The sequence below is a fragment of the Carettochelys insculpta genome, chromosome 19 (genome assembly GCF_033958435.1).
Source record: "Carettochelys insculpta isolate YL-2023 chromosome 19, ASM3395843v1, whole genome shotgun sequence".
Classification (NCBI taxonomy): domain Eukaryota; kingdom Metazoa; phylum Chordata; order Testudines; family Carettochelyidae; genus Carettochelys; species Carettochelys insculpta.
Window position 1 is genome coordinate 13,736,191 of NC_134155.1, and position 23,903 is coordinate 13,760,093.

The 23,903-nt window shown below is 50.9% G+C and overlaps 1 protein-coding gene across 2 annotated transcripts in view; it reads right to left on the reverse strand.

The window, feature by feature from the left end:
* The window catches only part of SH2B2 (SH2B adaptor protein 2), an 81,823-nt gene that overhangs the window by 39,993 nt on the left and 17,927 nt on the right, over positions 1–23,903 (reverse strand). Inside the window, exons 1-2 of one of the 2 annotated variants that reach the window (XM_075013933.1) lie at positions 3,741–3,918; positions 1,281–2,168 (exon numbers count right to left, since the gene is read on the reverse strand). In XM_075013933.1, the coding sequence (XP_074870034.1) occupies positions 1,281–2,141 (861 nt within the window). In that variant the 5' untranslated portion in view covers positions 2,142–2,168; positions 3,741–3,918. Of the gene's footprint in view, positions 1–1,280; positions 2,169–3,740; positions 3,919–23,903 lie in introns of those variants that run through there. The other variant, XM_075013932.1, reaches the window with a different exon arrangement.

Consider the following 23,903-nt stretch of genomic DNA (forward strand, 5'->3'; position numbering starts at 1 on the left):
AGTAAGAAAAAGTTAGTTATTTACTTGTTCCCATAACATAAGAACTAGGGGTCACAAAACAAAATTAATGGGTAGCAGGTTTAAAACAATAGAAGGAAGTTTTTCGTCACACAGTACAACCTGTGGAACTCCTTGCCAGAGCATGCTCTGAAGACCAGAACTTTAAGAGGGTTCAAAAAAAACTAGATAAATTCATGGAGGTTAGGTACATCAATGCTTATTAGCTAGGATGGATGGAAATGGAGTCCCTAGCCTCTGTTTGTCAGAGGCTGGAAGTGCATGACAGGAGAGGGATCATTCAATGACTGCCTGTTCTGGTTCGCTCCCTCTGGGGCATCTGGCATTGGCTGCTGTCAGAAGACAGTATACTGGGCTAGATGGACCTTTGGGCTGACACGGTATGGGCACTCTTATGTTCTTAAATTCCAAGTCCGGGTCACTGGGCGAGTGCAGAGGGATGCCTTTGGTGTTTCTCACCTTCTCGCTATTTAAAATCAAACCTTCTCCCTAAGATCCAGACAAACTAATGTGCAAAACAAACCACTGGGGTCGCTGAGGGACTGGATGGTTTGGGGCAGGGCGGAGGACTGTGAGAGAGCAGGGAATGGGGCCTGGACCACCCAGCTGCCAGGCTAGAACCCTAACTATTAGGCCAATCTACCTTAGTGATGGGCATGGGAATTTTCACCATCATAAAACGCTTCTTTATGGTCTCAGTAAAAGGCCTCAATGGGCCTGTCCAGGCCTCAATGGGCCCTTTTGCTTTCAGGCCTTGCGGAGAGGTCACTGTGACTGAATGAAGTATGGATATTAAATTCCTTTTTGCTGGATGTTCCAGTTCTAGGGGTGAGTCATACTGGTGCTGGGTAAAAACCAAATCCCCATTCAAACCCATTCAAAGGTAGATAAACATTGGACCTCAGGAAACCTGAGCAGACAGTGACAGTGCTTGTGAGACACTTGATGGAGAGCCAGGCACCAACAAATAAGCAAAAACACTGAATTATGCTTCATGCCGCAGAGGACATTAAAACCAGGAAGCCAAGGCTTGAAAGAGACCATTTGAAACAACAGATGAGCAACACCCATCACCTGCCAGCAACACACCAGCCCAGCAGAGAGCTGTACAACTGCTGCGGCCATCTGGAGTGCTGATGAAGGCAAGCCAGCAGGAATCTATGGCCTCTCGAGGCGTGAAGCATCCATACTCTCTGCATCCTGCAGCCAAAGCAAGTCAATAGAGACAGGAAGCTCAGTGATGGAGAGCCTGTAAGGCCTACCTTGGGGGGAACATAAAACTCCAGCAGGAACCGCTCCCCCTCCATCTTCACAGCCTTCCTGAGCAACAGCCTGCACTTCTGCCACTGAGAGCTGCCCACACAGTTCGCATCATCTGCCACCATGTAGCGGAGAGTGCCCTCCCTCTGAATATCCACCAGTTCCACCTTGGATGACTGGACTTTTGAGAGCCGCAGCTTGTGGGTCCATCTCTCCCTCGTGTCATTGTTCTCCTTGGTCGCAGAAGGGCAGTGCTCTCTCTCCGACCTCCTGCCACTCTGTACGGCCTCCACGCCTGGCTCTGGAGAGGACTTCCTGTGCCACATTTCCTTCATGCCATCCACCACGCAGAGGCTCATGTTCCTCAAGGAGAAGCCTTTCTTGAATTTCGGCTTGGAAGTAGCATGGACAGAGACATCCTCTGAACTCCGAGAGTGGCCATAGGGAGAAACTTTATGAGCCTGAGCCTGATGGGACTGGCTCAGATATCTATTAGAGTTCACGGGGTTATCCATGCTGTCCAGGGATTCTGTGGAGGTCTCCTCTTTCCTCTGGAGGATGTCTCGGCCGTAAGGCATGTGGCAGTTCTGTAGCCCCACAAAGGGCACTATGTTGTATTTGGTAGGAGAATCAGAGATGAACACCCTGCTGACCTCCAAGCTGAAGATGTCCAAGAAATTGGCTGCAAAATGATGGGAGAAGGAGGTTTCAGCCCCAGGGGTATCGTAATGGGGGTTCTCCTTCAGGAACTGGCAGAACTTCTGAGCAAAGTCCACAGCGGCAGCCTGAGCGTGAAGCTCGCAGAATTCCCTCCAGTCAGGAAGCTGGGAGGAAGACTCTTGGCCAAGAGCATCACCATTCATGACTGTCCCATTCCACCTACCAGCAAACTGCAAATGCAAATCAAAGAGAAGGTTAATGTTGGTTCAGTTCAGAAAAGGAAATCTCACACACACACACTTTAAACAGCAAACTGACCCTGCAGTCATTACATTCTGCCATGTCTAAAAAGCACATAAAACCATGGCTAGTGCAACCTTATTTCTGCCTCTATAATCTTGTCACTTCAGACGCTAGCTCATGGCCAACACGTGGCTCACAGGCCAGAATCTGGCCCATGGAGCCATTTCAAAAGCCGGCTGGGCAACTCTGAGCTGCATGTGGCTCTTTAAGGAGCCATTTGCAGCTCCTGCCACTGCTGCTGCTCATTCCTCCTCTGGCTCCCTGCCCTGCTTAATTCAATTGGTTTAACGGCTGGCAGGAGGGATCCAGCTGTTAAACCATTTAAATTGAGTCCCATTATTTCAGTGCGGCAGGGCAGAGAGATGCACACACTACAGGTAGGGGAGAAAGTAGGAGAGCTCAGGGAAGGCAAGCAGCCACGCAGTAGCAGCCATGGCAAAAGAGCAGTGAGAGGGGGCAGCACAGAGTTTGTCATGAGGTAGGTTAATCCTGGACTTGGCGCTGCTGGGGGGCTAAGCCGATTGGGGGGGAGTCAGCCCCCAGACCATGTAAACAATTGCCATGTGACCCCCGATGCAGAAAGACTGGCCACCCCTGCTCTAGCCCTAACACATGCCATCTCTTAAGTTCATTGAGTAATGACGATAATCCCCCAGGGCTTTGCAGGGTGGTGGGACAGTGGGAATCAGATTCTAGAACACTGGTACCTGAGTCAGCACATCCTGTTTCACATCAGGGTGCTCACATCAGCATACTTACAGCTAAAGTACCAATGTGAGAATGCAATATAAGGAATTGGATGCCTTAAACTAAAGGAGTGCAGTTGAAAACCAGGCCTTCTATAGATCTTCTGCACTGCAATGACCTCTTCACTGAAATGCATCCACTTCTGGAGCAGAGAATAACAAGAAATTACAACACTTCCCCTCAGGGCAGAAAGTGAAGAATACCACATCCAACTGAAGCCACAGGAGAGGATTTTTTGATAAGCAAAAGACAAAACACCAAATATGAATTTGGCCAGGACACAATGATCAACAGACTTAAGTCTTTTAAAAAAGTAGCACTGCCATTGCACAATGACAGATGGTTCTCCGTGCCATGCCTGGGACAGAGAGGAGTATGGTACGGTGTGAGACGGAAGAGCGTCATCTCTGGAAACACCAACATTTCCCATTGTGGGAAGGTTTTCCTTAGAAGTCCCTTCCCATCACGCTACACAAGACCCTGCCTTGTTTATCACAAAAGAGCAGACAGCATCCCAGCCAGATGCAGCAAAGCTATGCGGACACACCACTCATATGGAGGAAGTCACAGAATAGATGCTAGGAGAAATAACTCAAAGGCAGGGCACACATACAGAGCCAGCTACCCACAAGCAGCCTTAGAAGCCACACAGTGAACAAGGAAACTGGAAGTCCCAGCCACTCAGCTTTCTAGTGCTCTTCACCATGGCATGAATGCCTTTCAGTGGTGCTTTAAGTAACCCGGCCACACACCTGTTCTCATCCTCTCCCCGAGGGAGACGTGCGTGGAGAGGAATGCCTTGTTTTGGGAGAGTCCTCCTGCAATGCTGCTACTTTCTTGTCCCAGGAGCAGGGATTGTTTAGGGAGATGGAGTCAGTGCACCATGATGGGAGCAGGGAGAGTCTCATCCAAGTGACAAGGGAACCCCACAGCAGGTAATCCAGACTCAGCTGGAAAGGAATAAAAAGCCAGCCTTTGGTTTTGCTTTTAGGCTGGAATAAATTAAAGGAGTCAGCCACCATAGCCAGGCTCTGCCATGGCTGAGGTTGGAGACAGCAGAGTGACACTGAGCCACACTGGTAGCCTGCTGCAGGAATTACATCAGGAGCACTCTTGGCCTTGGAACGCCACACTAAGCATTAAAACCTAGCTGGAAACGGTGGTGCTCATCTGCTCCTGAAGCAGCACAGTGGACTGAGAGGGGCTGCTGCAGTGGTCTCAGCTCCCTCACCCCTTCATCTTGGCTTGGATGTCAAAGTGGCAATACTGAGAGCAAGATCAGAACAATCAGCATGAGGAATTGTTTTGAGGACAAGCAAATGAACTCAGCTGACAAGCCACTGTAATTGCCTTTGGCAGCCATCCATCATGTAATTACACAGATCCCACCTGTTGTGAGACATGACCTGACTTAACCAAACACCACACACATGCACAACCCTATTGTTCTTATCATAGTACAGGAAGCTCATAGACTTTAAGATCAATAGGGACCATAGTGATCATGTAGTCGAGGGGTCAGCAACCTGTGGCTTCGGAGCCCCATGTGGCTCTTTAAGGAGCCACTTGCGGCTCCAAGAGCTGCCATTGCTGACTCACCTTGCAGCTCCAGAGGCGGCCACCACTTAAACAAAAATCTAAACTCATTTGCCCACAATTGAGACAACTGAATGTAGTTTTTTGTTTAAGGGGCGGCAGCTGGAGCCGCTCAGCAGTCAGCTGCGGCAGGGAGTCCAGAAGGGAAAGCTGGCTGGGCAGGCAGCCACCTCATGTGGGGAGAAGTCTAAGCTGGCAGGAGAGCTGGGGGCAGGGCGGCCAAGCCTTCCCCTGCCACAGCCACACAACCAGTCTGAGAAAGAGGAGGAGACAGTGGGAGGAGGCAGCAGCATGTGGAGGCGAGTTAAGCCTAGTGGCAGGGGGAGAGGTTGGAGTTCACGGGGCTTAAGCCAGGGGAGGGGGGTAGGTTTGCAGGATGGCAGGGGGTAAAGCCTGAAGATGGGGGTAACATCTTTCTAACTGGTACAAGTCATTGTGTGGGTGATGTTCTTAAAATAGGGGTAATAAACATGTTGTTTATTAAAAGATGGTCTCATACTCATGTGCACTGAGGCTCTTGAAGGATTGATTTTGCAACTGAATTTGAAAAAAAATGGCTCTTCTCACTATTTTGGTTGCAGACCCCGATATAGTCTGATCTCCAGCACGTTGCAGGCCACTGAACCTTGCACACTCCTGAACTATACCCCAACCTCTGGCTATGTGACTGCAGTCCTCAAATCATTCTTTACAGACTAGAAGCCCTCGCTGAGATCACTGGTCCCAGTGTGCCAGGTGCTGTACATACCCAAGCCTCACAGAGCTCATGTACTAAGTAGAGAAGGCAGATAAAGAATTGGAAAGGAAACAAATGTGCCACTCACACTTGGTTGCTGTGTTCAGCCACTCGGGGACGCTCTAACTTTGGGTGGGCCATGCCTTAAAAGGCAAAGCATGCCTCCCGCTCTGCCCTCCTCCGATCCTGCTGTCCTGCCTCCTCTCCCATTCACAATTGCATAACAGCTCCAAGGGTGCTGCTTGCAAAGGTTCCCATTGAAGAGTCGCCTCAGGAGAAGCTGGGATATTTTTAGCTGCTGTTCTGTGCAATCCAGCAGCTGAAGCCAGAAGGAGCCAGCCAGCCCTACACAGTCAGCAGGTTTGATGCAAACTGCCAGCAACTGTTCTGTTGAACTCTGCTCCATGGGCCATTGGTGGTCAAGAACCTCAGGGTCAGGTCATTGGCTGCAGGAGGGACTAGAGGGAATTGGCCCTTACGGCTTATGCTTCAAAGCTCCTGCAGCTCGCCCATGTCCCCAGCTCTGTCCGTGGGCAAGCACTGCACAGACCAATATGTGAATTGCTCAGGGTGGAGGGGGAAAAAAAACCCAACAACCAAATCTGCTTTATCCTCTGCTCCTCCCCATTACTCACAATTTCTGTTAAAGGCACATTTATAGCATACAAAGGGATAATAAATTATTAATAGGTGTTTTATAATGTTACGAGTAGTTCACCCTAGAGATGGTTATGAGCACAGCAGGAGAGGGAATTATAGACGGCCATAACGTAAGCCACGGTTATAAAGACCCTATTGGGGTCTATAAGAGTTGATTATCCGTTTATTGGAACATCTATGGATGATGCTTAACCTTTTGAACACACATACCAGAGCAGAACGCTAGCTTGCTTTTCATTACAGTTGCTTGGACCCTCCCCAGCATCTGTCCCTGAAGGGGCTTGGTGGAAAACAGTAAGTGTGAAAGAAAAACCACATTCCCCAGGGGAAGCACAGATTCCTTTCAAAACCCCCTGTGGTATCAAGCTTGGAGCAGAGACAGAGTCTAATGAGTGCCAGCTTCCAAAGGGCTTCTGCTGGGATCACAGACAGCCTTCCAAACTCAATCCTTCCCAAGACTGGTCTTGACAATCCCAGTGAAGCCAGAGAGATGCATGCACAGCATCGAGCCTTATAATCACAGGCTTTAACCAAGATTATAAATCCTGCTTGCTCCCAGCCAGCATCAATGGAGCACTAGGTGCAGAGGGGAACCCAGGTGTATTAACAGTGCTCTGATGGGAAACCAAGCCAGCAGGAACAGAGGAGAAAGGGCAAGGGCCTCTGATGATGGTCATGATTGATGGCAGAGACGGTCTGTTTCAAGGGCAGAGAACGTCACATGCACCACAGTAGGAATGCAGGGTCCAACCAGCAGGATTAGAAAGATTTGGAAGTCCCTTCTGCCTGGGTTCTTTGGTAGGGAAGCCAAAAACAAGTGGCCTCACTGGATGCAATTTGGGGCAAGAGTCATCCCCTTCACCCAGGCTTCCAACAGAGCAACACCCACAGTGGAAGGAGATCCAGGCTCATTTGTTCAGCTAGCCTAGCAATTAATTAATGTCCCATCTGGGCTACTCATCCGTCACCTATTGGGCAAGGGAGACAGGGCCATGAAGTGCTGCTCTGGAGCTGCACGGTGGGCAGAGAATTCCTTTTCATTGAGTGGTAGCCTTGCCTCTCGCTTGTTTTCATGAATGTCAGGATCTACGGCAGGACAGCATCCCAAGAAGCCCCTGCAGCTGCTGGGTGGAGGGAGCGGGAGAGAGAGCAGATTACATTGCAAACACACACATGCCCCCACCAAACAACCAGCAAGCAGCCCATTCTGCAGGTGCATTCACCTTTCTGCAGCTGTGCACATCTGGCTTGCAGCTGAGGCAGCCTTCGTTTGACTGCTAGTGGGCTAAAGACGGATTGTTAACATGGGGGGATAAAGTGAGACACCCCCTTGGCATAAACCTACCCCTGCAACTTCCTGGCCATGCAACATCTCCCTATCTGTAGCTAGCCATTGCCACACATGGGTGCGGGACAGCTAGAAAAGAGCCTCTCTTGGCACCTTCAGCCCAAACAGGAATGGATGAGCTCTTTGCTTTACAAGGCTGGAAATCTTCAGCTATTAAACATCCCCCCCCAACCCCCACGCACACTTTGCACTGAAAGCAGGGTCATACGTGAACCTTTTCTTGCCTGTATGCAACAGGGAATGGCATGATCCCCATTTTATAAATGGAGAAAGAGCACAGGGAAGCAGTTTGCCCAGCACATCCATTGCAGAGCTTGGACACAGAAGCTAGAAGCATTTTCCAAGTGCTGTCCCTCCTGAACGGTCTACAGCACTGGTTCTTTTGTGACCAAAGCAGCATCAGACTTGAAGAGCAGAAGGAACCACCAGTGCATCTGATCCGATTTCCTAGCCACGACCACCACCTACCCAATAATGCAACAGCAAAACAAGAGCCACGTATTACAGCCCACAGGAGGGACCAAATTAAACACCTCACTGCAACAATGAAGTGAGACACGCAGATAATTCTGGCAAGTGACCCGCACCCATATGCTGCAGAGGGAGGCAACCCCCTGCCCCCCTGCCCCCGCCCCCCCGCCAATCTGACCCAGGGGAGAATTCCTTTCCCACCCCACGCAGCAATCAGTTAGACCGTGGGCACATACCAGAGAGAATACTCAGGGCTGCCAGGGAGCCCTGCCCTCCCCTTGCTCAGTGTCCCATCTCCACGCTCACAGCCATCCCTAATGCTCCCAAGAAAGGAGGAGATTAAAAAAAAGTAGAATATATTGGGGGTGGGTGGGAATCCCTCTGACCCCTGGGGGTGTCCAGCTGAGAGCACGTGGTGAGTTTGGGGATGGGAGGTGGTGGTCTGTCTCACGTAAAGAAATCTCCAGTATCTACAGACTGGAGAACCCTTTCCATGAGGCCACACACAGGCTCACTTTGAAATGCTGCAGGAGCGCTGTGCACCACTCTGAGAATGGCTGAGAAGGAGCATTGGGGGGAGGGGGCAGGGCTAACTACCCCAAGCCCTGCCCCTTTGCCCTGGGCCCCATCTCTTCTGGGGATGGAGAGCCAGACCCTCCTCCCACCTTGCCACTGGCCACACTCATTGAGAATGCAGATGAAAGAGACAGAAGCAGAGTGAACAGTGGGTAAATATTTAACACTGCCCTCTCCCCCCCGCCCCCACCTACCTCCCAAGAGAAGAGCAGCCACCATTCAGAGACAGAAGCAAGGGAAGGAGCCAATAGCAGCTTGGCAGTTATCCCAGGTGGCTTATTAGTAATTATCACATGTATTTAAGATTCTCTAACAAGTCAAGTGATCTGAGCGAGGAGTGAATTATTCATTGGCTTGGCCCAGTTTTCAGCATTGTTTTGTCTGGGAGGGAGCAGACACAAGTAATTTTACAGGCCGAGATCCCTCAGGATGTTGCCCCTGTCTAGTGGGCTGCTAGGATGCTGGTTGTCACCTTGGGATGTGCGTTCCCAGCTTGCAGACATCTCCAAAGGGTGCACAGCACATTGCTGAGTAACAGCAACAGGCAGCATTGCTCATCAGAGCAGGAGCTGGATGTTTATAGCTTGTTGACGCAGCATCCTGAGGTAAAGGTACTGGGCTGGAACAGAAGCCCTAAGCTCAGCTCCTGACTCTGCCACAGCCTGCCCATGTGACCTTGGGCAACTCACTTCACTGGTCTGTATAGAATGGCCCCTGCCCCAAAGAGCAAATGGAGTCATAGGATACTACTGTAATGTAAATAATAAAATCACTTGGCCTGAAATTCATCAATTCCAAGGCCTGAAGGGACCACTGGGATCATCTAGGCTGACTTCCTGCATGACACAGGCCACATGAGCTGATATCTTGGAGAAAAGTCATTGGCAAGGGAGTGTGGTAAGGCCAGATTCTGCCTGGTAGAAAGACTGTCCCCTCATATGCAAGCATGGGGACATCTTGGGTGTCTCAGTAGCAAAGTCAAGGGCCAAAGGGCCTCAATTCCAAGGAGGCGATCCCTCGAAGCCAGGGATGAGTGGCCCCGGTGGGTGGCCCTGGGGGAACGCTTGCCCTGGGCAGCCTGTGCTGCACCTGGCAGCCAGACACATCTGCAGCAAAGCAAAAAAGTCTGGGAACTTGTCCCACTGACCCAGCTCAGCCCCCAGTATTGTGCCTGGCCTGGTGCAACAAGGGGGCTCAGTTCATGACGCCTGCAAAGTGCTTTGAGATCTCCCGACAGAAGGCCCTACACCGGAGTGGTATTGCTTCCTAGCGACAGGACTGCGGTCCGAGGGCTTTCCCCAGGACTGCTACTCGTACCAAGGGAGGTGCTCTCTTATTCATGCAAGATGAACGGGAGCTGTGATCACAGCAGGATCTCACGCACGGCGGGGGCCTCGCCATACTCCGGACCCACTGCACGCCCTCAAGCAGCGGGAAGAGCACTGCCACTGGGGGTAAAGTCCTGCAGCTAACACTCCTTCAGTGCTCCCACACACCTGCCCTGAAGGTTATTAAGATTTCACAGCGCCACAGGAAGCTTGGAGAGCAGTTTTGCCGAGAGAGCCCAGCGCGCAGGGGCGGGCTAGCAACTCAGCATCTAATGCAGGGAACTCTACTGACTTTGTAAGTTGCTGACAAGTTGGAAGAAGTTCCATTCAGTGGAATAACAGCGGCAGCGTGTAGGAACTGAAAGATGTCAGCAGTTTTGTTTTCAGGAAGCAATAAATACAGCAGCCTTTTATCACCTCCGTTACACACTCCCACTCCTCTGCCCTAGGGAAAGCCAAGTGCCAGACAGAGGATTTAGCCTTAGAGAGAAGCGGGAGAGGTATAAAGGACGGTATTTAACATTATCTACGCAGTGCCAAGGATATGCCTTGGAGGCCGACTCAGCGCCTGTTGATGGAGCCAGTGAGGCGGAACCGGCCAGCAAAGACCCGTCTCAACAAAGGCTTCCAAGAAATCCCTGAACTGCTGCCCTGGGCCTGCCAACCTCAGGAGCGAGGCAAGGACGGCCAGGGTGGGAGAGAAGCACTAGCCCAGCCAGGTTTTACCTGGGGTGTGGGAAGAGGTGGGGTGCCAGGTTCAGGCTCTGGTCAGGAGGCTCCTGCCCAGCAGCCCCATAGGACACTCAGGCAGGCTCCCCACCCGCTGCACCACTGCATCCCAATACACCCCTCAAAGCACCCAGCTGCTGGGGACATGTGCATCTCTGCACACCGCGCACCCCGGGGCGGCCAGGAAGGTGGGCGGGGGGGGCTTCACACTCTACCTAAACTGCAAGCACAGCCTCGGCAGCTCCCATTGGCCGGTTTCCAGCCCATAGGAGCTGGGAGGAATGTGCTGGGTGGGGGGCGGCACATAGATCCCCTCCCCCCATGAGGCACATGGCCCCAGCAGCCAGTCGCTCTGAGCAGCGGGCAGGGTCCCTGCCCGAGGGACCCCACAGCTGCAGGACAACAGTGCCCCAGAGGCTCTCGGTCAGCAGGAGCAGAAGTTTTGCTGGCCGGGATCTGACCCTCGGGCTGTATTTCACCTGCCTCCTGTTCTAGCCAGCGGCGTCCAATAGGGATTCAAAGATCAACACGCTTCTGGGTGTCGTCCTTCCGTATTATATTACGTTACCCAAAACTTTATAGAACCAGCCCCGCCCGAGCCAGGCACCCCCACACCCCCCATTCTAATTCATGCCGACGACACCCGAGCCACCGCGCTGCACTGCCAGGCGCTTCTCCTACCAAGCGGCTGGATGGCGCACTCTGCGTACAGCTCTCAGGAGGAGCCACATTTAATGGCTCCAAGAGCCGCCGGTCAGCCACCCCCACCCCCCACCCCAACGCAGTGTCCTATTCGCCACGTGGCAAGGGGGGGGGACTTACTTGACAGCCCCGGTTACAGACACCTCTGAACCTCAACCCTCCGACTCTCTACTTGGTACCACTGCTGTGATCCGTGGTTTTATCTCTCTCCCTCTATTGGCCATGCCAAGCAGGGAGCAGCTGAACTACTCCTCGTCAGGCTGATTCTTCACCAGGTAGATCCACTGTGTGACCCAGTCCCAAACTGCAAGTGCTCTTTTCCCACCTGTGGCCAGGTCCCACGTGGCCCCAGCAGCCAGTCGCTTTGAGCAGCGTGCGGGGCATGGCAGGAGACCACCGAGCAGACGAGCTCCAATCTGGGGGATGCTGCCCCCTGAAGTCCTAGCCCAGGGACCCTGAACCACGGGTATGGCCCCAATAGCCCAGATTCCCTTTAGCTGGGGTCTTTCAGTGTGTTCCTCTGTTTCCCAGAGCAGCTGCGTGGGGTCATGCGTGCTCCCGAGGCTGCTGAGCAGAGGAGGAGTTCAGTGGAGGAACTACAGCCTGTCTCCTGCATGTCAGCCCCAAAAGCGCCTTGCTTTTCCCCTCCCTCCAGGCCTGGCATTGCTTACAGGTAAAGCGTGGCCGAGCTAGCTGGCCCAAAGGCTCTCTTTAACCCCTGGGACGCCAGGCCCCTCCCTTCACCGACCCCTCACAACACCTCAACAATGGAAGGAGCTTTGTCCAAATTTCTGACCCATTCCTTACGTAGCCACTTCCTGGCTGACAGCTGAAGGCAAACGATAGTCACTTGATTGACTGACTCTGGAGCCATGCAGCAGATCACTGAGCAGCCAGGAGATCACACAGGGAAGCAAGCCATAAATGCTTCAAGCAAGCTGACGAACACAGCGCTGTGCGTGACCCATGGGCACCGGTTCAGATCACCTGTGCTCCCCTGGTCTGAGGCTTTCTGAACAGCAGCAAAGATCACACACCCATTTTGTTCTACCTTCTATTGACTGACCCTAAACACTACACAGAAGAGACTTAGAAGATTACTCAGCCCATCTCTTGGATTATTTCATACGATGCATTTCCCAAGACTCAGCCCTGTTCTGAGACACATCTGGGCAAGTCAGGCAGAGCTCACCTCTAGCAAGAATATTTCCTAATATTCAAATCTACAGGATTGCCTTGTTACTTCCAGATATACCCACCTTAAAGAATTTGATGTCTTTGCATAGTGCTTCCACAAAGACCTGTAAGTGGTGCTCCTTGTCGATGGCTGTCACCTTGGCCGCCTCACCCAGGAGAGAAACAGGGGCCTCAAGAGCTAAAAGCAGAAACTGCTACTGCTTGAGGGCTCCCACGGTGGCACTGAGTTTGATTCCTATTTTCTGTGAATCTGACACGGAGAGCTGAAACCCTCTGCTAAATGTGTATTACAGCATACCCACTCGGCTTTATACAGATGAAGGGGTGGAGAGCAGCCCATTGCACAGGGAAGGTGGTTGGAAGAGAATCTTCAGAAAGGGCTTCTTGGACAGGACTTTGGTGCTAGGAAGAACTGCCTGGTTCTTTATGCCGTCTCCATCACCACAGTCCCAGGATGTTCAATGTCAAGTCAGAATGGTCAAACGGGCTCAGAGGAGAAACAATAAAGCAGAGGTCAGCACCCTTCCCGAGGCAGAGTGCCAAATTTGACTTCTGTGTACAGTCCAAGTGCCAGTGATACTTTCTGAAGCCACTAATAGTTCTACTTACAACAGCTTCATTAATAAATCAATAAAGACGCAGAGCTTTACCGGTTAGGAGGTGGTTAGTAGCATTAGCTGGTCTTTTGTTAATCCACAGACGGCCTGGCTTTAAGCAAGCTTTCAACTGCATGGGGGAGGAGGGCGGGGCTGAGCTCCCGCCTCGCGCACTGATGAAAATTGGCTCACGTGCCACTGTTGGCCCTAGTGCCAGGGGTCGCTGGCTGCTGCAATAAAGCAACAGTATAGAACCAAGTGTTTTAACAGTGATGTGGGGAAAGGAACAGACGACCAAATGCACCCTTGCATCCATCCACAAGGCAGATGGCGAGAAACATCACAAGAGGACTGTGGTGAATTAAGAAACTTGACCTTGGGATAACAAATGCTGTTTGATGCTGCTAAGTCCAGAAAAATGAGCCCAGGGCCAAGAAGCAAAATGCAGACATTTCTAATGTGAGAGGTTATTTAAAGAGCTCCCTTGCAGTGACTGGGAAACAGCCTGGAGCCTAATGAGCAGCTGCACTGAACAATGTAAAACAGGGTGCGAAGCAGCACGGAGGGAGAGAAATGCAAATCATTTAAAGGAGACTGGGGGATTGCTCCTGCCTCCAGGCAATGTTTGCAGTGTGGCCAGAGAGCTGGGGAATGAAAAGAGAACAAGCCAGCTAACTGCTGTGCATCTGACAAAGTGGATCTTTGCCCACGAAAGCTTAAGCTCCACAATAGGTTAGTCCACAAGGGGCCACAGGACTTCTTGTTGTTTTTGAAGATACAGACTGACTTGGCTACCTGTCTGATGCTGTGAATGGGGATTGTTTAGTAGAGGACTATCCAATGGTGTTGGCAACCAAGCCACCTTGTTCCCATGTTCCCAACCTCGTCACACACAGACTGTTGGATGATGGTCAGTGCTCTTCACGAAAGGCTGCACAGGTTGAACCTCTCTAATCCGGCATCCTCAGGACCTGACCGGCGTTGGACGAGAGAATTCTCCAAACCACGGGAGGTCAACATTGTCTAGCACATTACTAATACTTCCACTGCTGACTGGGCTCCTAGACATTCAGGGGTAAATTGCAGCTAAATAGCGACACAGAACACTGACAGCCAGGACTGGTGGCTGGAAAAAACTTTATGGAACCACAGGAAACTTGGCCACACCAATGGTGAATGGTCATCCAGCTAACTACAATCATGCCGGATTACGGATGTGTCAGACGAGAGAGTTTCATACTAGAGCGGTTCAACCTATAGTTAACTCAGCATAGCACAACAGTGGGCTTCAGAAGTCATGGGTTAGCTCTGTTTGGAAGAAGATCAGTTTGTTAATTTGTTCTCTGGGTTCCCCTTATATTTTTGCTGTCCTTCTCCTCAAATGCCCACCCAGGGGGGGCGGGGGCAACTTGAATAACAACATGAGCGGTTTCTTCCGGGGGCCAAGCTAAACTATTAAACTCGTGCAGCACAATCGGCCTGAGGGCCAGCTCTGTATCAGCTATGTGGCAAACAGACAGGTTTGCAGGGAGCCAGGTTTGAATATTGAGCTATGCTGTGTGTTTATAATATGGCCGTTCAAAGAAGTGCAGCCCCGTCTGGGCTGGTACACAGTAGCCATTCTGTGCCAGCATTATGAAATTATCGAGGCTTGCTTTTTGATTGGCAGGTGTCCAACACTACCCTAAGGTGATGCTGATAGGAGAGAAGAGCTAGAAAAGCCAAGAAACCTCCTCCTCCTATCACCTTTCAGCCCTTCTGCTGGAAGGGGAGATACAGTTCAGTTGGTAAGTTTTCCCCAGGACTACAGAAGCACAAGCTGCTGTCCATACTGCCATGGTAGCTGGTCTGCAGCGCTCTCCCCTACTTGTGTTCCCTACTAGGAAAGAGAACACAAGAACCAAAACATCCACATAAGCAGTCAGCTATTCTGTGAGCAAGAGCCAAGTGGGTCCCGTTAAAAGGCAGGCTCAACGCACAAGTCCAGAATCCAGCTGCTCAAGCATTCTCAAAGCCCAAATAAAATGCTCCCGTTTTTCCATCTCTCCACAAGCTTCCCTGGGCTGGAGCAGTGCCACACCCACCCCATGCTGGTCTCCTGAGGAGCAGAAATAGCATAACACTTGCAGCCAACTTGGAAAATGAGCCTGTTTCATCACATTTCTCCTTTATTTCACGATATTCCCTGCTCACAGTCCGTCTTTCTCTGGGAACACAATTATTAACAAAAACCCAGTAGAAGAAGTGATCAATTATTCATGGTTTATCTAATGAACTACATGGTGCATGGAACAGACTGGGGGAAGAGAGGGAAGTACCACTGATTTCAATGGCCCCACACCCACTTGCTGCAGGTCTGCAAAAAGAGGAGTGTTTTAACAGCAGTAACTCTGAGCAGCTCCATTGCTCAGGAAAACAATGATTGTGTGAGAGACAGCCTACAGCATGGGCCATTTTGTACCCACACTCCCACACCTAAGTGCATTTGGCGCTAACCCCATTAGCCTGAATTTCCAGCTTGAATGGAAAGTGCTGGTTACCAAAGAACAATAACATTGCTCAAGGCTTTCAGATGGTTGTTATTGATGGCTAAGTGGGGCCATGTCTGATACTGACTAGAAACCTCTCTTTTCAGACCCCTGTTATTAAACCCACGGCACCGCTCTTGCTTGCGGATGTTCAAGCCAACTGTAGCTGAGACGTCGGCAAGGTCTGACACCTTCTCTTGCATCTGTCAATGGCTGTGCGACAGAAGTGCCAGGTCGCTGGTGAAGTCCAGGTCATACAGCTGAGTCAACAATGTCCACTGGATCCCATTTCTTTTCCCTGCTGTTGTTGTCTTTATGACCCAGCCTATCACCAGAAGAAAGAGGAACAGAAAAACTAAGCTCTTGAAAAATCACACCAGTAGCACAGAGCCAATCGTACTTGGTGGAAGGGCACTGGAAAAAGTTAAGGTCTTCACATACCTGGGCAGCAGCATTGATTAAAATGCGGGGCACCAATGCTGATGCGAGAGCCCAGATTGGGAAAGCAAGAACAATTTTTCTTCTCAGGAGGACGATCAGGAATTCTAAGCAGATCAGAACTCAGACTAAGATCAGGTTGTTCAACTCCAGTGTCAAATCAGTCCTACTGTATGGAGCAGGAACTTGGAGAATAACAAAGATGACTGTCAAAAAAAATCCAGAAGCTCATCAATAGCTGCCGCTGTAAAATCCTCCGGATCCACCGGCCATATACTCTTACAAGACCTGTGGCAACTGATTCACCAACTTCCTGCTGAAGAAGAAATCAAGAAGAGAAGATGGTGATGGATTGAACATACCCTCAGAAAACCAACCGCCACCATTACAAGGCAAGCCTTAAGTTGGAACCCACCAGAAAAGAGGGCACCCAAGAAACACTTGGCATAGAGACCTGATGGCAGACAATCACAAGATGGGATACACCTGGTCAGAACTTGAAAACATCACCCATGACATGGGACGCTGGTGAATGATCATTAATGGCCTATGGACCAAGATGTAGGCATGGGAGAGGCTTCAATCAATGACTCTTGCTCTTGGTGGAGCAATAATGCTCTTTGGCTAAGGACAGGCAGACTAGACTCCCACATCAACAGAGCTGCAGTCAGCCCCATAGGGGGTTGTGAGGAGTTACGCACTTTATCTCTGCACATCTCACATGCCTGAGATCCTTCAGAAGCATAGAAGCCAGGCCAGGCACTGAACTCACATCTCTGCAGCTGCCCCAAGCAGAAAGCTGCAGGGAGAAACAAACAAACAAACAGTCTGGACTTCGAAGTCTAATCAAAAGAGAAAGCCATTACATCCTCAGCTGGAGGTTTGCTCCGCTTGGCTGGAGTCGGAGCTCCTGAAACAAGTGAGGGTTTTGTGGGTAACCACTAAATACCGCGCACGCCAGAACAGGCAGAGGAAAGCTCAGGGGCTCACGAGCCAGCTCGGAATCTGGGTTTGCAGCACACAAACCAAAATTAAATAACTTGATTGGTGTGTTACTACAGATGCAGGAATACCTGCCAAAGAGGAAGCCAACCCCTGTTACGGAACGGCGTGGTGTTAGCCGGATGCAGACTATTGGCCAAATACTCCTATTGCGGTCCATGGCAGAAGTTCCACTCCCCTGGCAGGGGTGGGAGCATGGCAGGGTGGGCGAAGATGTTGCTAAGGGAGGCAAGTGCCCACCCTGTGGTCCCACTCATATTCCAACCCTGCTCTGCCCAGACTCTCCGTCCACTGGCCCACTCCCTTCCCACCATCTCCCTCTTCTTGCTGCTCATCCGTTCCTGCCAAATCCCAGAACCCAAATGTAGCAAATGACATTTAAAAAAAAAAAAAAAAAACACTTAAAATTTCTCTTTCTAAAGACAATGGAACATGTTCTTCACTGGAAGTCAGATTGTGACACCTGGACATGCAGAAGAGACTTAATTAAAAGCACTAAATTTGGGAATAAAAAAATATCCATCACAGATTTTGAGACATACCCTGAAGTTTGTCAGAGATTCATGTGCAAGTCAGCTGTCCAGCTGAACACAACATGAAATACCATGGAATACATGACGCAGCCCTTTTCTGTTTACATTTTCTTCAGCGGTATTTCTGAGCTGATTTTAAAATTTAAATATACTCCTAAAATCTTCACAAAGAACTCTTTCCAGATTACTACATGTTTAAACTTGCTGTAACAAAGACACTATTTTAAATCAATCAGTCAAAACAGTTTAGCGTGTTCATAACAAAGTTCATTGCTTTTAGAAAACAGGAACGTTCATTTATTTTGGGTAATTTTCATAACAAGACACGTTTTTGAAATTTCACCACAGTGGACCCCCCGAGACATGCACACTCGAGTTGCTGCACTGGTCAGATCCCTGAATTTTGCCAGCCCTGACACGAGCGGTTTCCCTGAGAGTCAGTTTCCTGGCTCCTGACAGCAGAGGGGAGCCAGGATCCAGGCTGCTGCCTGGTTCCTGGCTCCCCACCACTCTGGGAGCCAGGAAACTGACCAGTGCACAAGCTCTGGGTCAGTTTCCTGGCTCCAACCTTCACATAACTCGGTGGGTCTACTGTACTCATATTGTGTGCCTAAAAAAAATCCTTCCATAGATATTTAGAGATGTGATTTTTATACACTTCAGCCACAAACTAAATGAAATATTTAAAACAAATTTTAAACTGAGGTCCTGTAGACATAGTAATACACAACCATATGTCAGTAAATTCAGGGTTGATACACACCTATTCGTTTCTGAAGGCTTTCACAGCAGGCTTTTGCAGTTTGCAGACTCACAACTCTTCCCCCAAAGTGGATTTGTTAACATAAAAGGGGAAAAAAGGCTTCCAGCTTGTCAGACCTATTAACATACCATTGAGCCTGTGAAAGAGCCATTAACTGGGTAATAACAAAAAGTCCTGTGATGAAGTGGGTCTTTGCCCACAAAAGCTTATGCTCTAAAATATCTGTTAGCCTATAAGGTGCCACAGGACTTCTTGTTGTCTTTGAAGCTACGGACTAACTCAGCTACCCTCCGATAACTGGGTAATGAAACTGTCAGAATAGGAAGAAGTGAAGTACTAAGGCCCAGGGGAGGCATTGTCTCCCTTTGCCCTCTTATACCAGCCACCCGTGGGTGGGAGAAAACACCAACATTTAGTTTCACCCTGCTAGGAAAAGAAAAGAGGATGCTAGAATACTGACCAATCCCTTGTGCAGCAGAGCAGGAGAGATGGCTAGAAAGACCACGGATATCAGACCAACGTCTCTTTTGCCTATGCATTGTGGCTGCTTTCCAGGGGGAAGCTGTGAGCCCCAACTCTCTTCCAGACAGAATAATCCTAGTGTTCTGGCCATCAGGCCCTCTGGCAAGCAGCAGGTCTGTCCATCCCAGGCCAGGTCTGCATGCACTTTTCTGCCTGCCTCGATAGGCATCACAATGCCAGACCCTGGCTCTTCAGGCCCAGCTATACCACAGCAACTGCCACAGTGCAAAATCCACCAGCACCCCTGCCTCTCCCACAAGGCTCAGTCCTTCTGTATGCCCTACCTTAGCGGGAAGCCGAACCTCACTGGGCCTTAGGTCACTAGGGACACAAGTCCGATGAGTCTGACAGGTGTCTTCAGCTATATGCACAAGTGGGTGCCGGGAAGCGTGCCTGGCACAACTCTGTCCTGATCCATTTAAGAGATCCAGACTGGAAATGCTGGGGGGTGTTGCCATTCACAACTGCAGGGCAACAGCGCAAAGGGGGCTCCCTTTCCTTCACGGATCCCAGCTCCACTGAAGCAATGTCAAAACTTCCAGTTGTCTTCCAAGGTGCCAGGACTCTCCCCCACCACCCCATGCCAGTGGGAACTGAAGGGAGCACTGCCTGCTTAACAGAACACCCTAACGCAGGGGTCTGCAACCTGCAGCTCTTTAAGGGCTTCTCTGTGGCTCCCAAAGCGATAACTGCAAAGTAAAAAACCCTCCTGATCATTCTGGATAAACAGTGACCATCTAAAAAGCCCAACAATGAACAACTTGTATCTAAATAGCTAAGGATACGTGATCTCAAAACACTGGATAACTCGTCCCTTAATATGTGCAGTGCACGGTGGATAAGGTATCGCATCTGTGGTTTGATCGTGCTGCTAGTAAAGGCTTGATTTGGAAGAAGTAAAGGAAGTTTGCGACACTCCTGCTGAGAAGGGCAATGTGCATCGTAAGAAAACTGAAACGTAATGTAAAATTGGCATAATGAAAGTGCATTTGGGAGTGAAAGGCAGGAAGATAGTGGTACAAACACACACATGTAGCGTGACGAAATAGAATACAGTAGATCTCCAACTTACGCGTAGGTTACATTCCTGGGCAACGACATGCAAGTCAAATTTTGCGCAAGTTGGGACCGGGTGAGGGAGGGCCCTGCCGCCTTTGGGTCCCCCGGTCCTAGCTGTGCCTGGTTCCCTGCTCCCATGAGCAGCACGGAGCCAGGATATAGGCAGCAGCCTGGCTCCCAGCTCCCTTCTGCTTGCAGGAGCTGGGAAACTGACTCCTCCCCACCACTCCTGGGAGCTGGGAGCCAGCCTGCTGCCTCGTTCTCGCCTCCTCACGACTTCCACTTGCGTTATTGCAAGAAACACATAAGCTGAAATCGTGTAAGTTGGGGGGGGGTCTCCTGCATGTAAAAAGCTGGTGACCATCCTGCAGTAGGCATGCACTGCACTACAAATCATTGTGTGGGCGCTGCTCTTAAAACAGGGGCTACAAAAAGAACAGTTCGACGTTATTTATTAAAGACCCTCTTGCACTCACGTGCATTGCGGCTCTTGAAGTATTGGGCTTTTCACTGAATTTGGAAAGAAAGGCTCTTCTCGCGCTTTTGGTTGCCAACCCCTGAGCTGACACCTCTGCTCATTGCCACCACACCCCAGTTTTGGTTCGAGAGAACCACTTTCACCCAAATGCTGCAGTGCTGTTGTTTCAAGAACCACATCTGCGCTTTCCCCGAAGGGACGCTAACAGCAGCTGAGTGCAAAACTGGTGTGTCATTGGGCCCGCTAAATATCTACCACTGAGCGGAGCAGCAGAAGGGCCCCGGGAAAGCAAGTGAGGCTGGGGGTGGGGATCTGACTAAATCTGTCTGCCCTCTGCCCCCGAGCCCAGACAAAGAGAGCTACAGCCATTGTCCTATCACACGCTTTGCCACAGAGGATGTGCAGGTCCCAGATCTAGCACTAGGAACCTTCAATGTCCAGGGTGTGGGGGCCCCAGGGAAGGAAGAAGAGGAAAGGGGCAGTGGGGTAGGGGAGGGAGACTGCAGTGCTGGCATTTAACTGATCTGGCTCCTATAAGGCAGAGTTACTAGGGCCTCACGGGAGGGGAGGAAGATGCAGAAGGGACCAAATTAAGGACTTGGCTTGCAGCAGTGCTGAGCCCCCACAGCTACAGCTGAAGTCAGTCAACAAGAGCAGCAGGTGATCCAACCTCTGCAAAAAGACCCCTCGTGTTAACACCAGCAAAAGCATCTTCTTAACCCCTCTCTCCCTCTCCTCCAGCAGCTTCCCCTGCCAAAGGGAACCCCCTGCTCATGCGGCACAGTCGCCAACCCTCCAGGACTGTCCCGGTCTCTCCAGCAATGTAAAAATTCAGCTGTAGTTAAAGATTATGTCATGTGATGACACCTCCAGGAACACATCCAGCTCCAGTTGGCAGCCCGTCCCTGCATAATGAAAGTGCAGAGAGCGCCAGGTTGCAGTCAGAGGCCTCTGCTTTTCACAAGCCTCTTTCTACCCACCCATTCATTACCAGCAGCAACAAGATACGTTTGGGGATGACTGGGCTTTGGTTTTTTGCAGATGCAGAAGGATTCCTGACTAGCTCCCCACCCCCTCCCAGGCACTGCCACCCCACCGCACAGTTGTGTGTGTGTGTCCCCCCATCTGTCTGCCCAGGAGGGAAATTCTCCTTTGCTAGCTAGGGTTATGTGCCCTCTCAAGGAGCTTTAGGAAGTCAAGGGACTGGAGCGTCCCTGTCTCCCCCACCCTGAGTCCCAAAAAGAAGAAAGATGAGGACCTGGGAAATCAGAACAGAGTTTGCCTGGCTGAAAGCTGCCACATGCTCAGGGCATGTTTCCTCCTCAATGAGCCAGATCTGAGCAGCCTCCCTTGGGCAGGGGTCTTCCCCAGCCAGGAACAAAAGGAGGACAGGACCTGTGTCTATCCTTCTTGGACCGCAGTCAATGGGAAGTTGTGCGCACATTATCAGAGAACAGCCGCCTACACATTAAGAATACGGGAAATGGCATATAGTTAAAATGATGCCACCCCCAGTCACTGTGCATGCAGCAACCTGGCTATGTCGGTGTCTGCCCCTTTGCACAATTATTGCTTGGAAACAGACTCTCATCAAATTCTGTTGGCTCTTCAATCCGTAGGGTGTGGCGCAATAGGATGTCTGGTCATCCTACAGACAAGGGAGGGGAGGACTGGACACAGCAGAATAGATCTACATCTACCCTTGGGAGTTTTGCATGGCTCGAGCCGAGCCGATGTACACACATGGGTGTGAAGCACAGCTCATGACAGCGACTTAAGGCAGGGCTCATTTCCTCTGTGTTATTAGCAGGGCAGCCCAGTTGTACAGGATTCCCGGGACGGCCCTAGCCCCGTGTGACGTCAGACAGACAGCAGTGTGGGGCAGGGTGTCAGCTCACCCCCATCGCCACCCTGAAGCTGTCCTCACTAGCAGGGAGCAGGTGGCCAGGCTGGCATGGCAGCTTGGTCTTCAGTACAGCTCCCAGACGTCTGAGGAGACACAGGGCAGCCTTCCTTCACATCCAGCCCCACAGCGGCTGGTGGGAAGTGGGCAGTCAGGCCAGAGCTGCACTGGTGTGGCAGCTCCCAAAAGCGTGTGGTGCTCTTAGAGGTGCAAAGCCCCAGGGAGTTGTCCCAGGTGGCGGGGAGGCCTGAAGTTCAATCACAAACACAAGCCCCACAACAAAGCTGCGCAGCTCAGCGGCAGAACTAAACCCAACACACGTGGAAGAAACCAGCTGCTCTGCTTTCCCAAGCCAGAGCCCTCTGCGAAAGCTGGCACATCAGGCCACAGACTTTCCCCTGCCTGCACCCTCTCACTCACCCCCAGGTGACAATGCGCCCTTCACCCATCGGTCCACAGAGCCAAAGTGACATTTCCTACAGGCCAAAAGCTGCCAGTCGGCAGGCGGCACAGAGGAGGAGGAGGAGAATGACATCAACTCCCAGCCAAGCTCTGACAGCGCCGAGAGAAAACACCAGGCTTCAAAAACACCCACGAGGAGAGAGATTTCAAAAACTCTTCCTGGAGCACAGACGGCAAATTCCTTTCATCGGCACGGGGCGGAAAGGCTTTAAAAGACCCTGTTACAAAAGTGAAGCCTCGCTCAGATATCAGGCAGGTCTGAGGGAAGGGAGAAGAGATTTATTAACAGCACTTTGCATTTCCACGGCCCCTTTCGTGCAAGGAATCCCAGAGCACTCCACACAAGCGAAAGCCTCGAAGCACAGAAGGACCCTGCGTTTCTGAAGCCAGAGCACGAGGGAGACAGGCAAGAGAGGACTTGTACTACGGCTGGGGCTCTAGCCTGTGGGTTTTCCACAGACACACTGGTTTTTGGCCTTGGTGTTGGGCCCCATTAAGGGTTGTCAGGTACCTGCCTCTCAGCCGGGTAGTCTGGTTGAAAAGATGACCTGACAACCCAAAATGGCACTTTAGCCAAAATCCGGTTCCTATGTGGAGGGTGGGGGAGTGTCATTAACTTGCACCGACCCCTGCTGGGCTGGGGGTAGCCTTCTACCTGTAGGCAGGCTCCTTGAGACAATTCAGCAAACAATGGAAGAGAGGAGCAGTGAGGAGGGCAGGACCCTGAAGGCACAGGCAGAGAAGGGAGTCGGGCTTTCGGAGGTCAGTTACCACCAATTAGAAAGGGGACAACCCTACTCTAGCCAAGACTTGGGAAAGCCAGATTCAATCTCTGCCACAAGCTTCTTCTGTGACCTAGGCAAGTCACTTAACTTCCTTTAACTTTTTTTTTTTTGACCACTCAGAATAATTAACAATGGAAGAGCTTCCCAAGAGAGGTGGCAAATTCTCCATGGTTTGGCATCTTTAAATCTAAATGGGGCATCTTTATTAACATACGCTCTAGCTGAGCCACAAGCTTGCGGGCTCTGCACAGGAATTGTTGGGGGACATTCTCTGGAGCGTTGTTAGTTCGGACAGCAGACGATCACATCATACATTTCTAAGGCCAGAAGATGAATTGTCTGCCCATGGCATGTAGAACAGCAGCTGTGAAGTAGTGGTGGACTTGGATTTATTATAATAGCCCCCTAGCCAGGAGTGTCAAAGTGGAGGGTGTAAAATTTTCTAAGGGGGACACAGAGCTAATTGGCCTCCACCGCCACCCCCACAGCCTCCACTGCTGCCC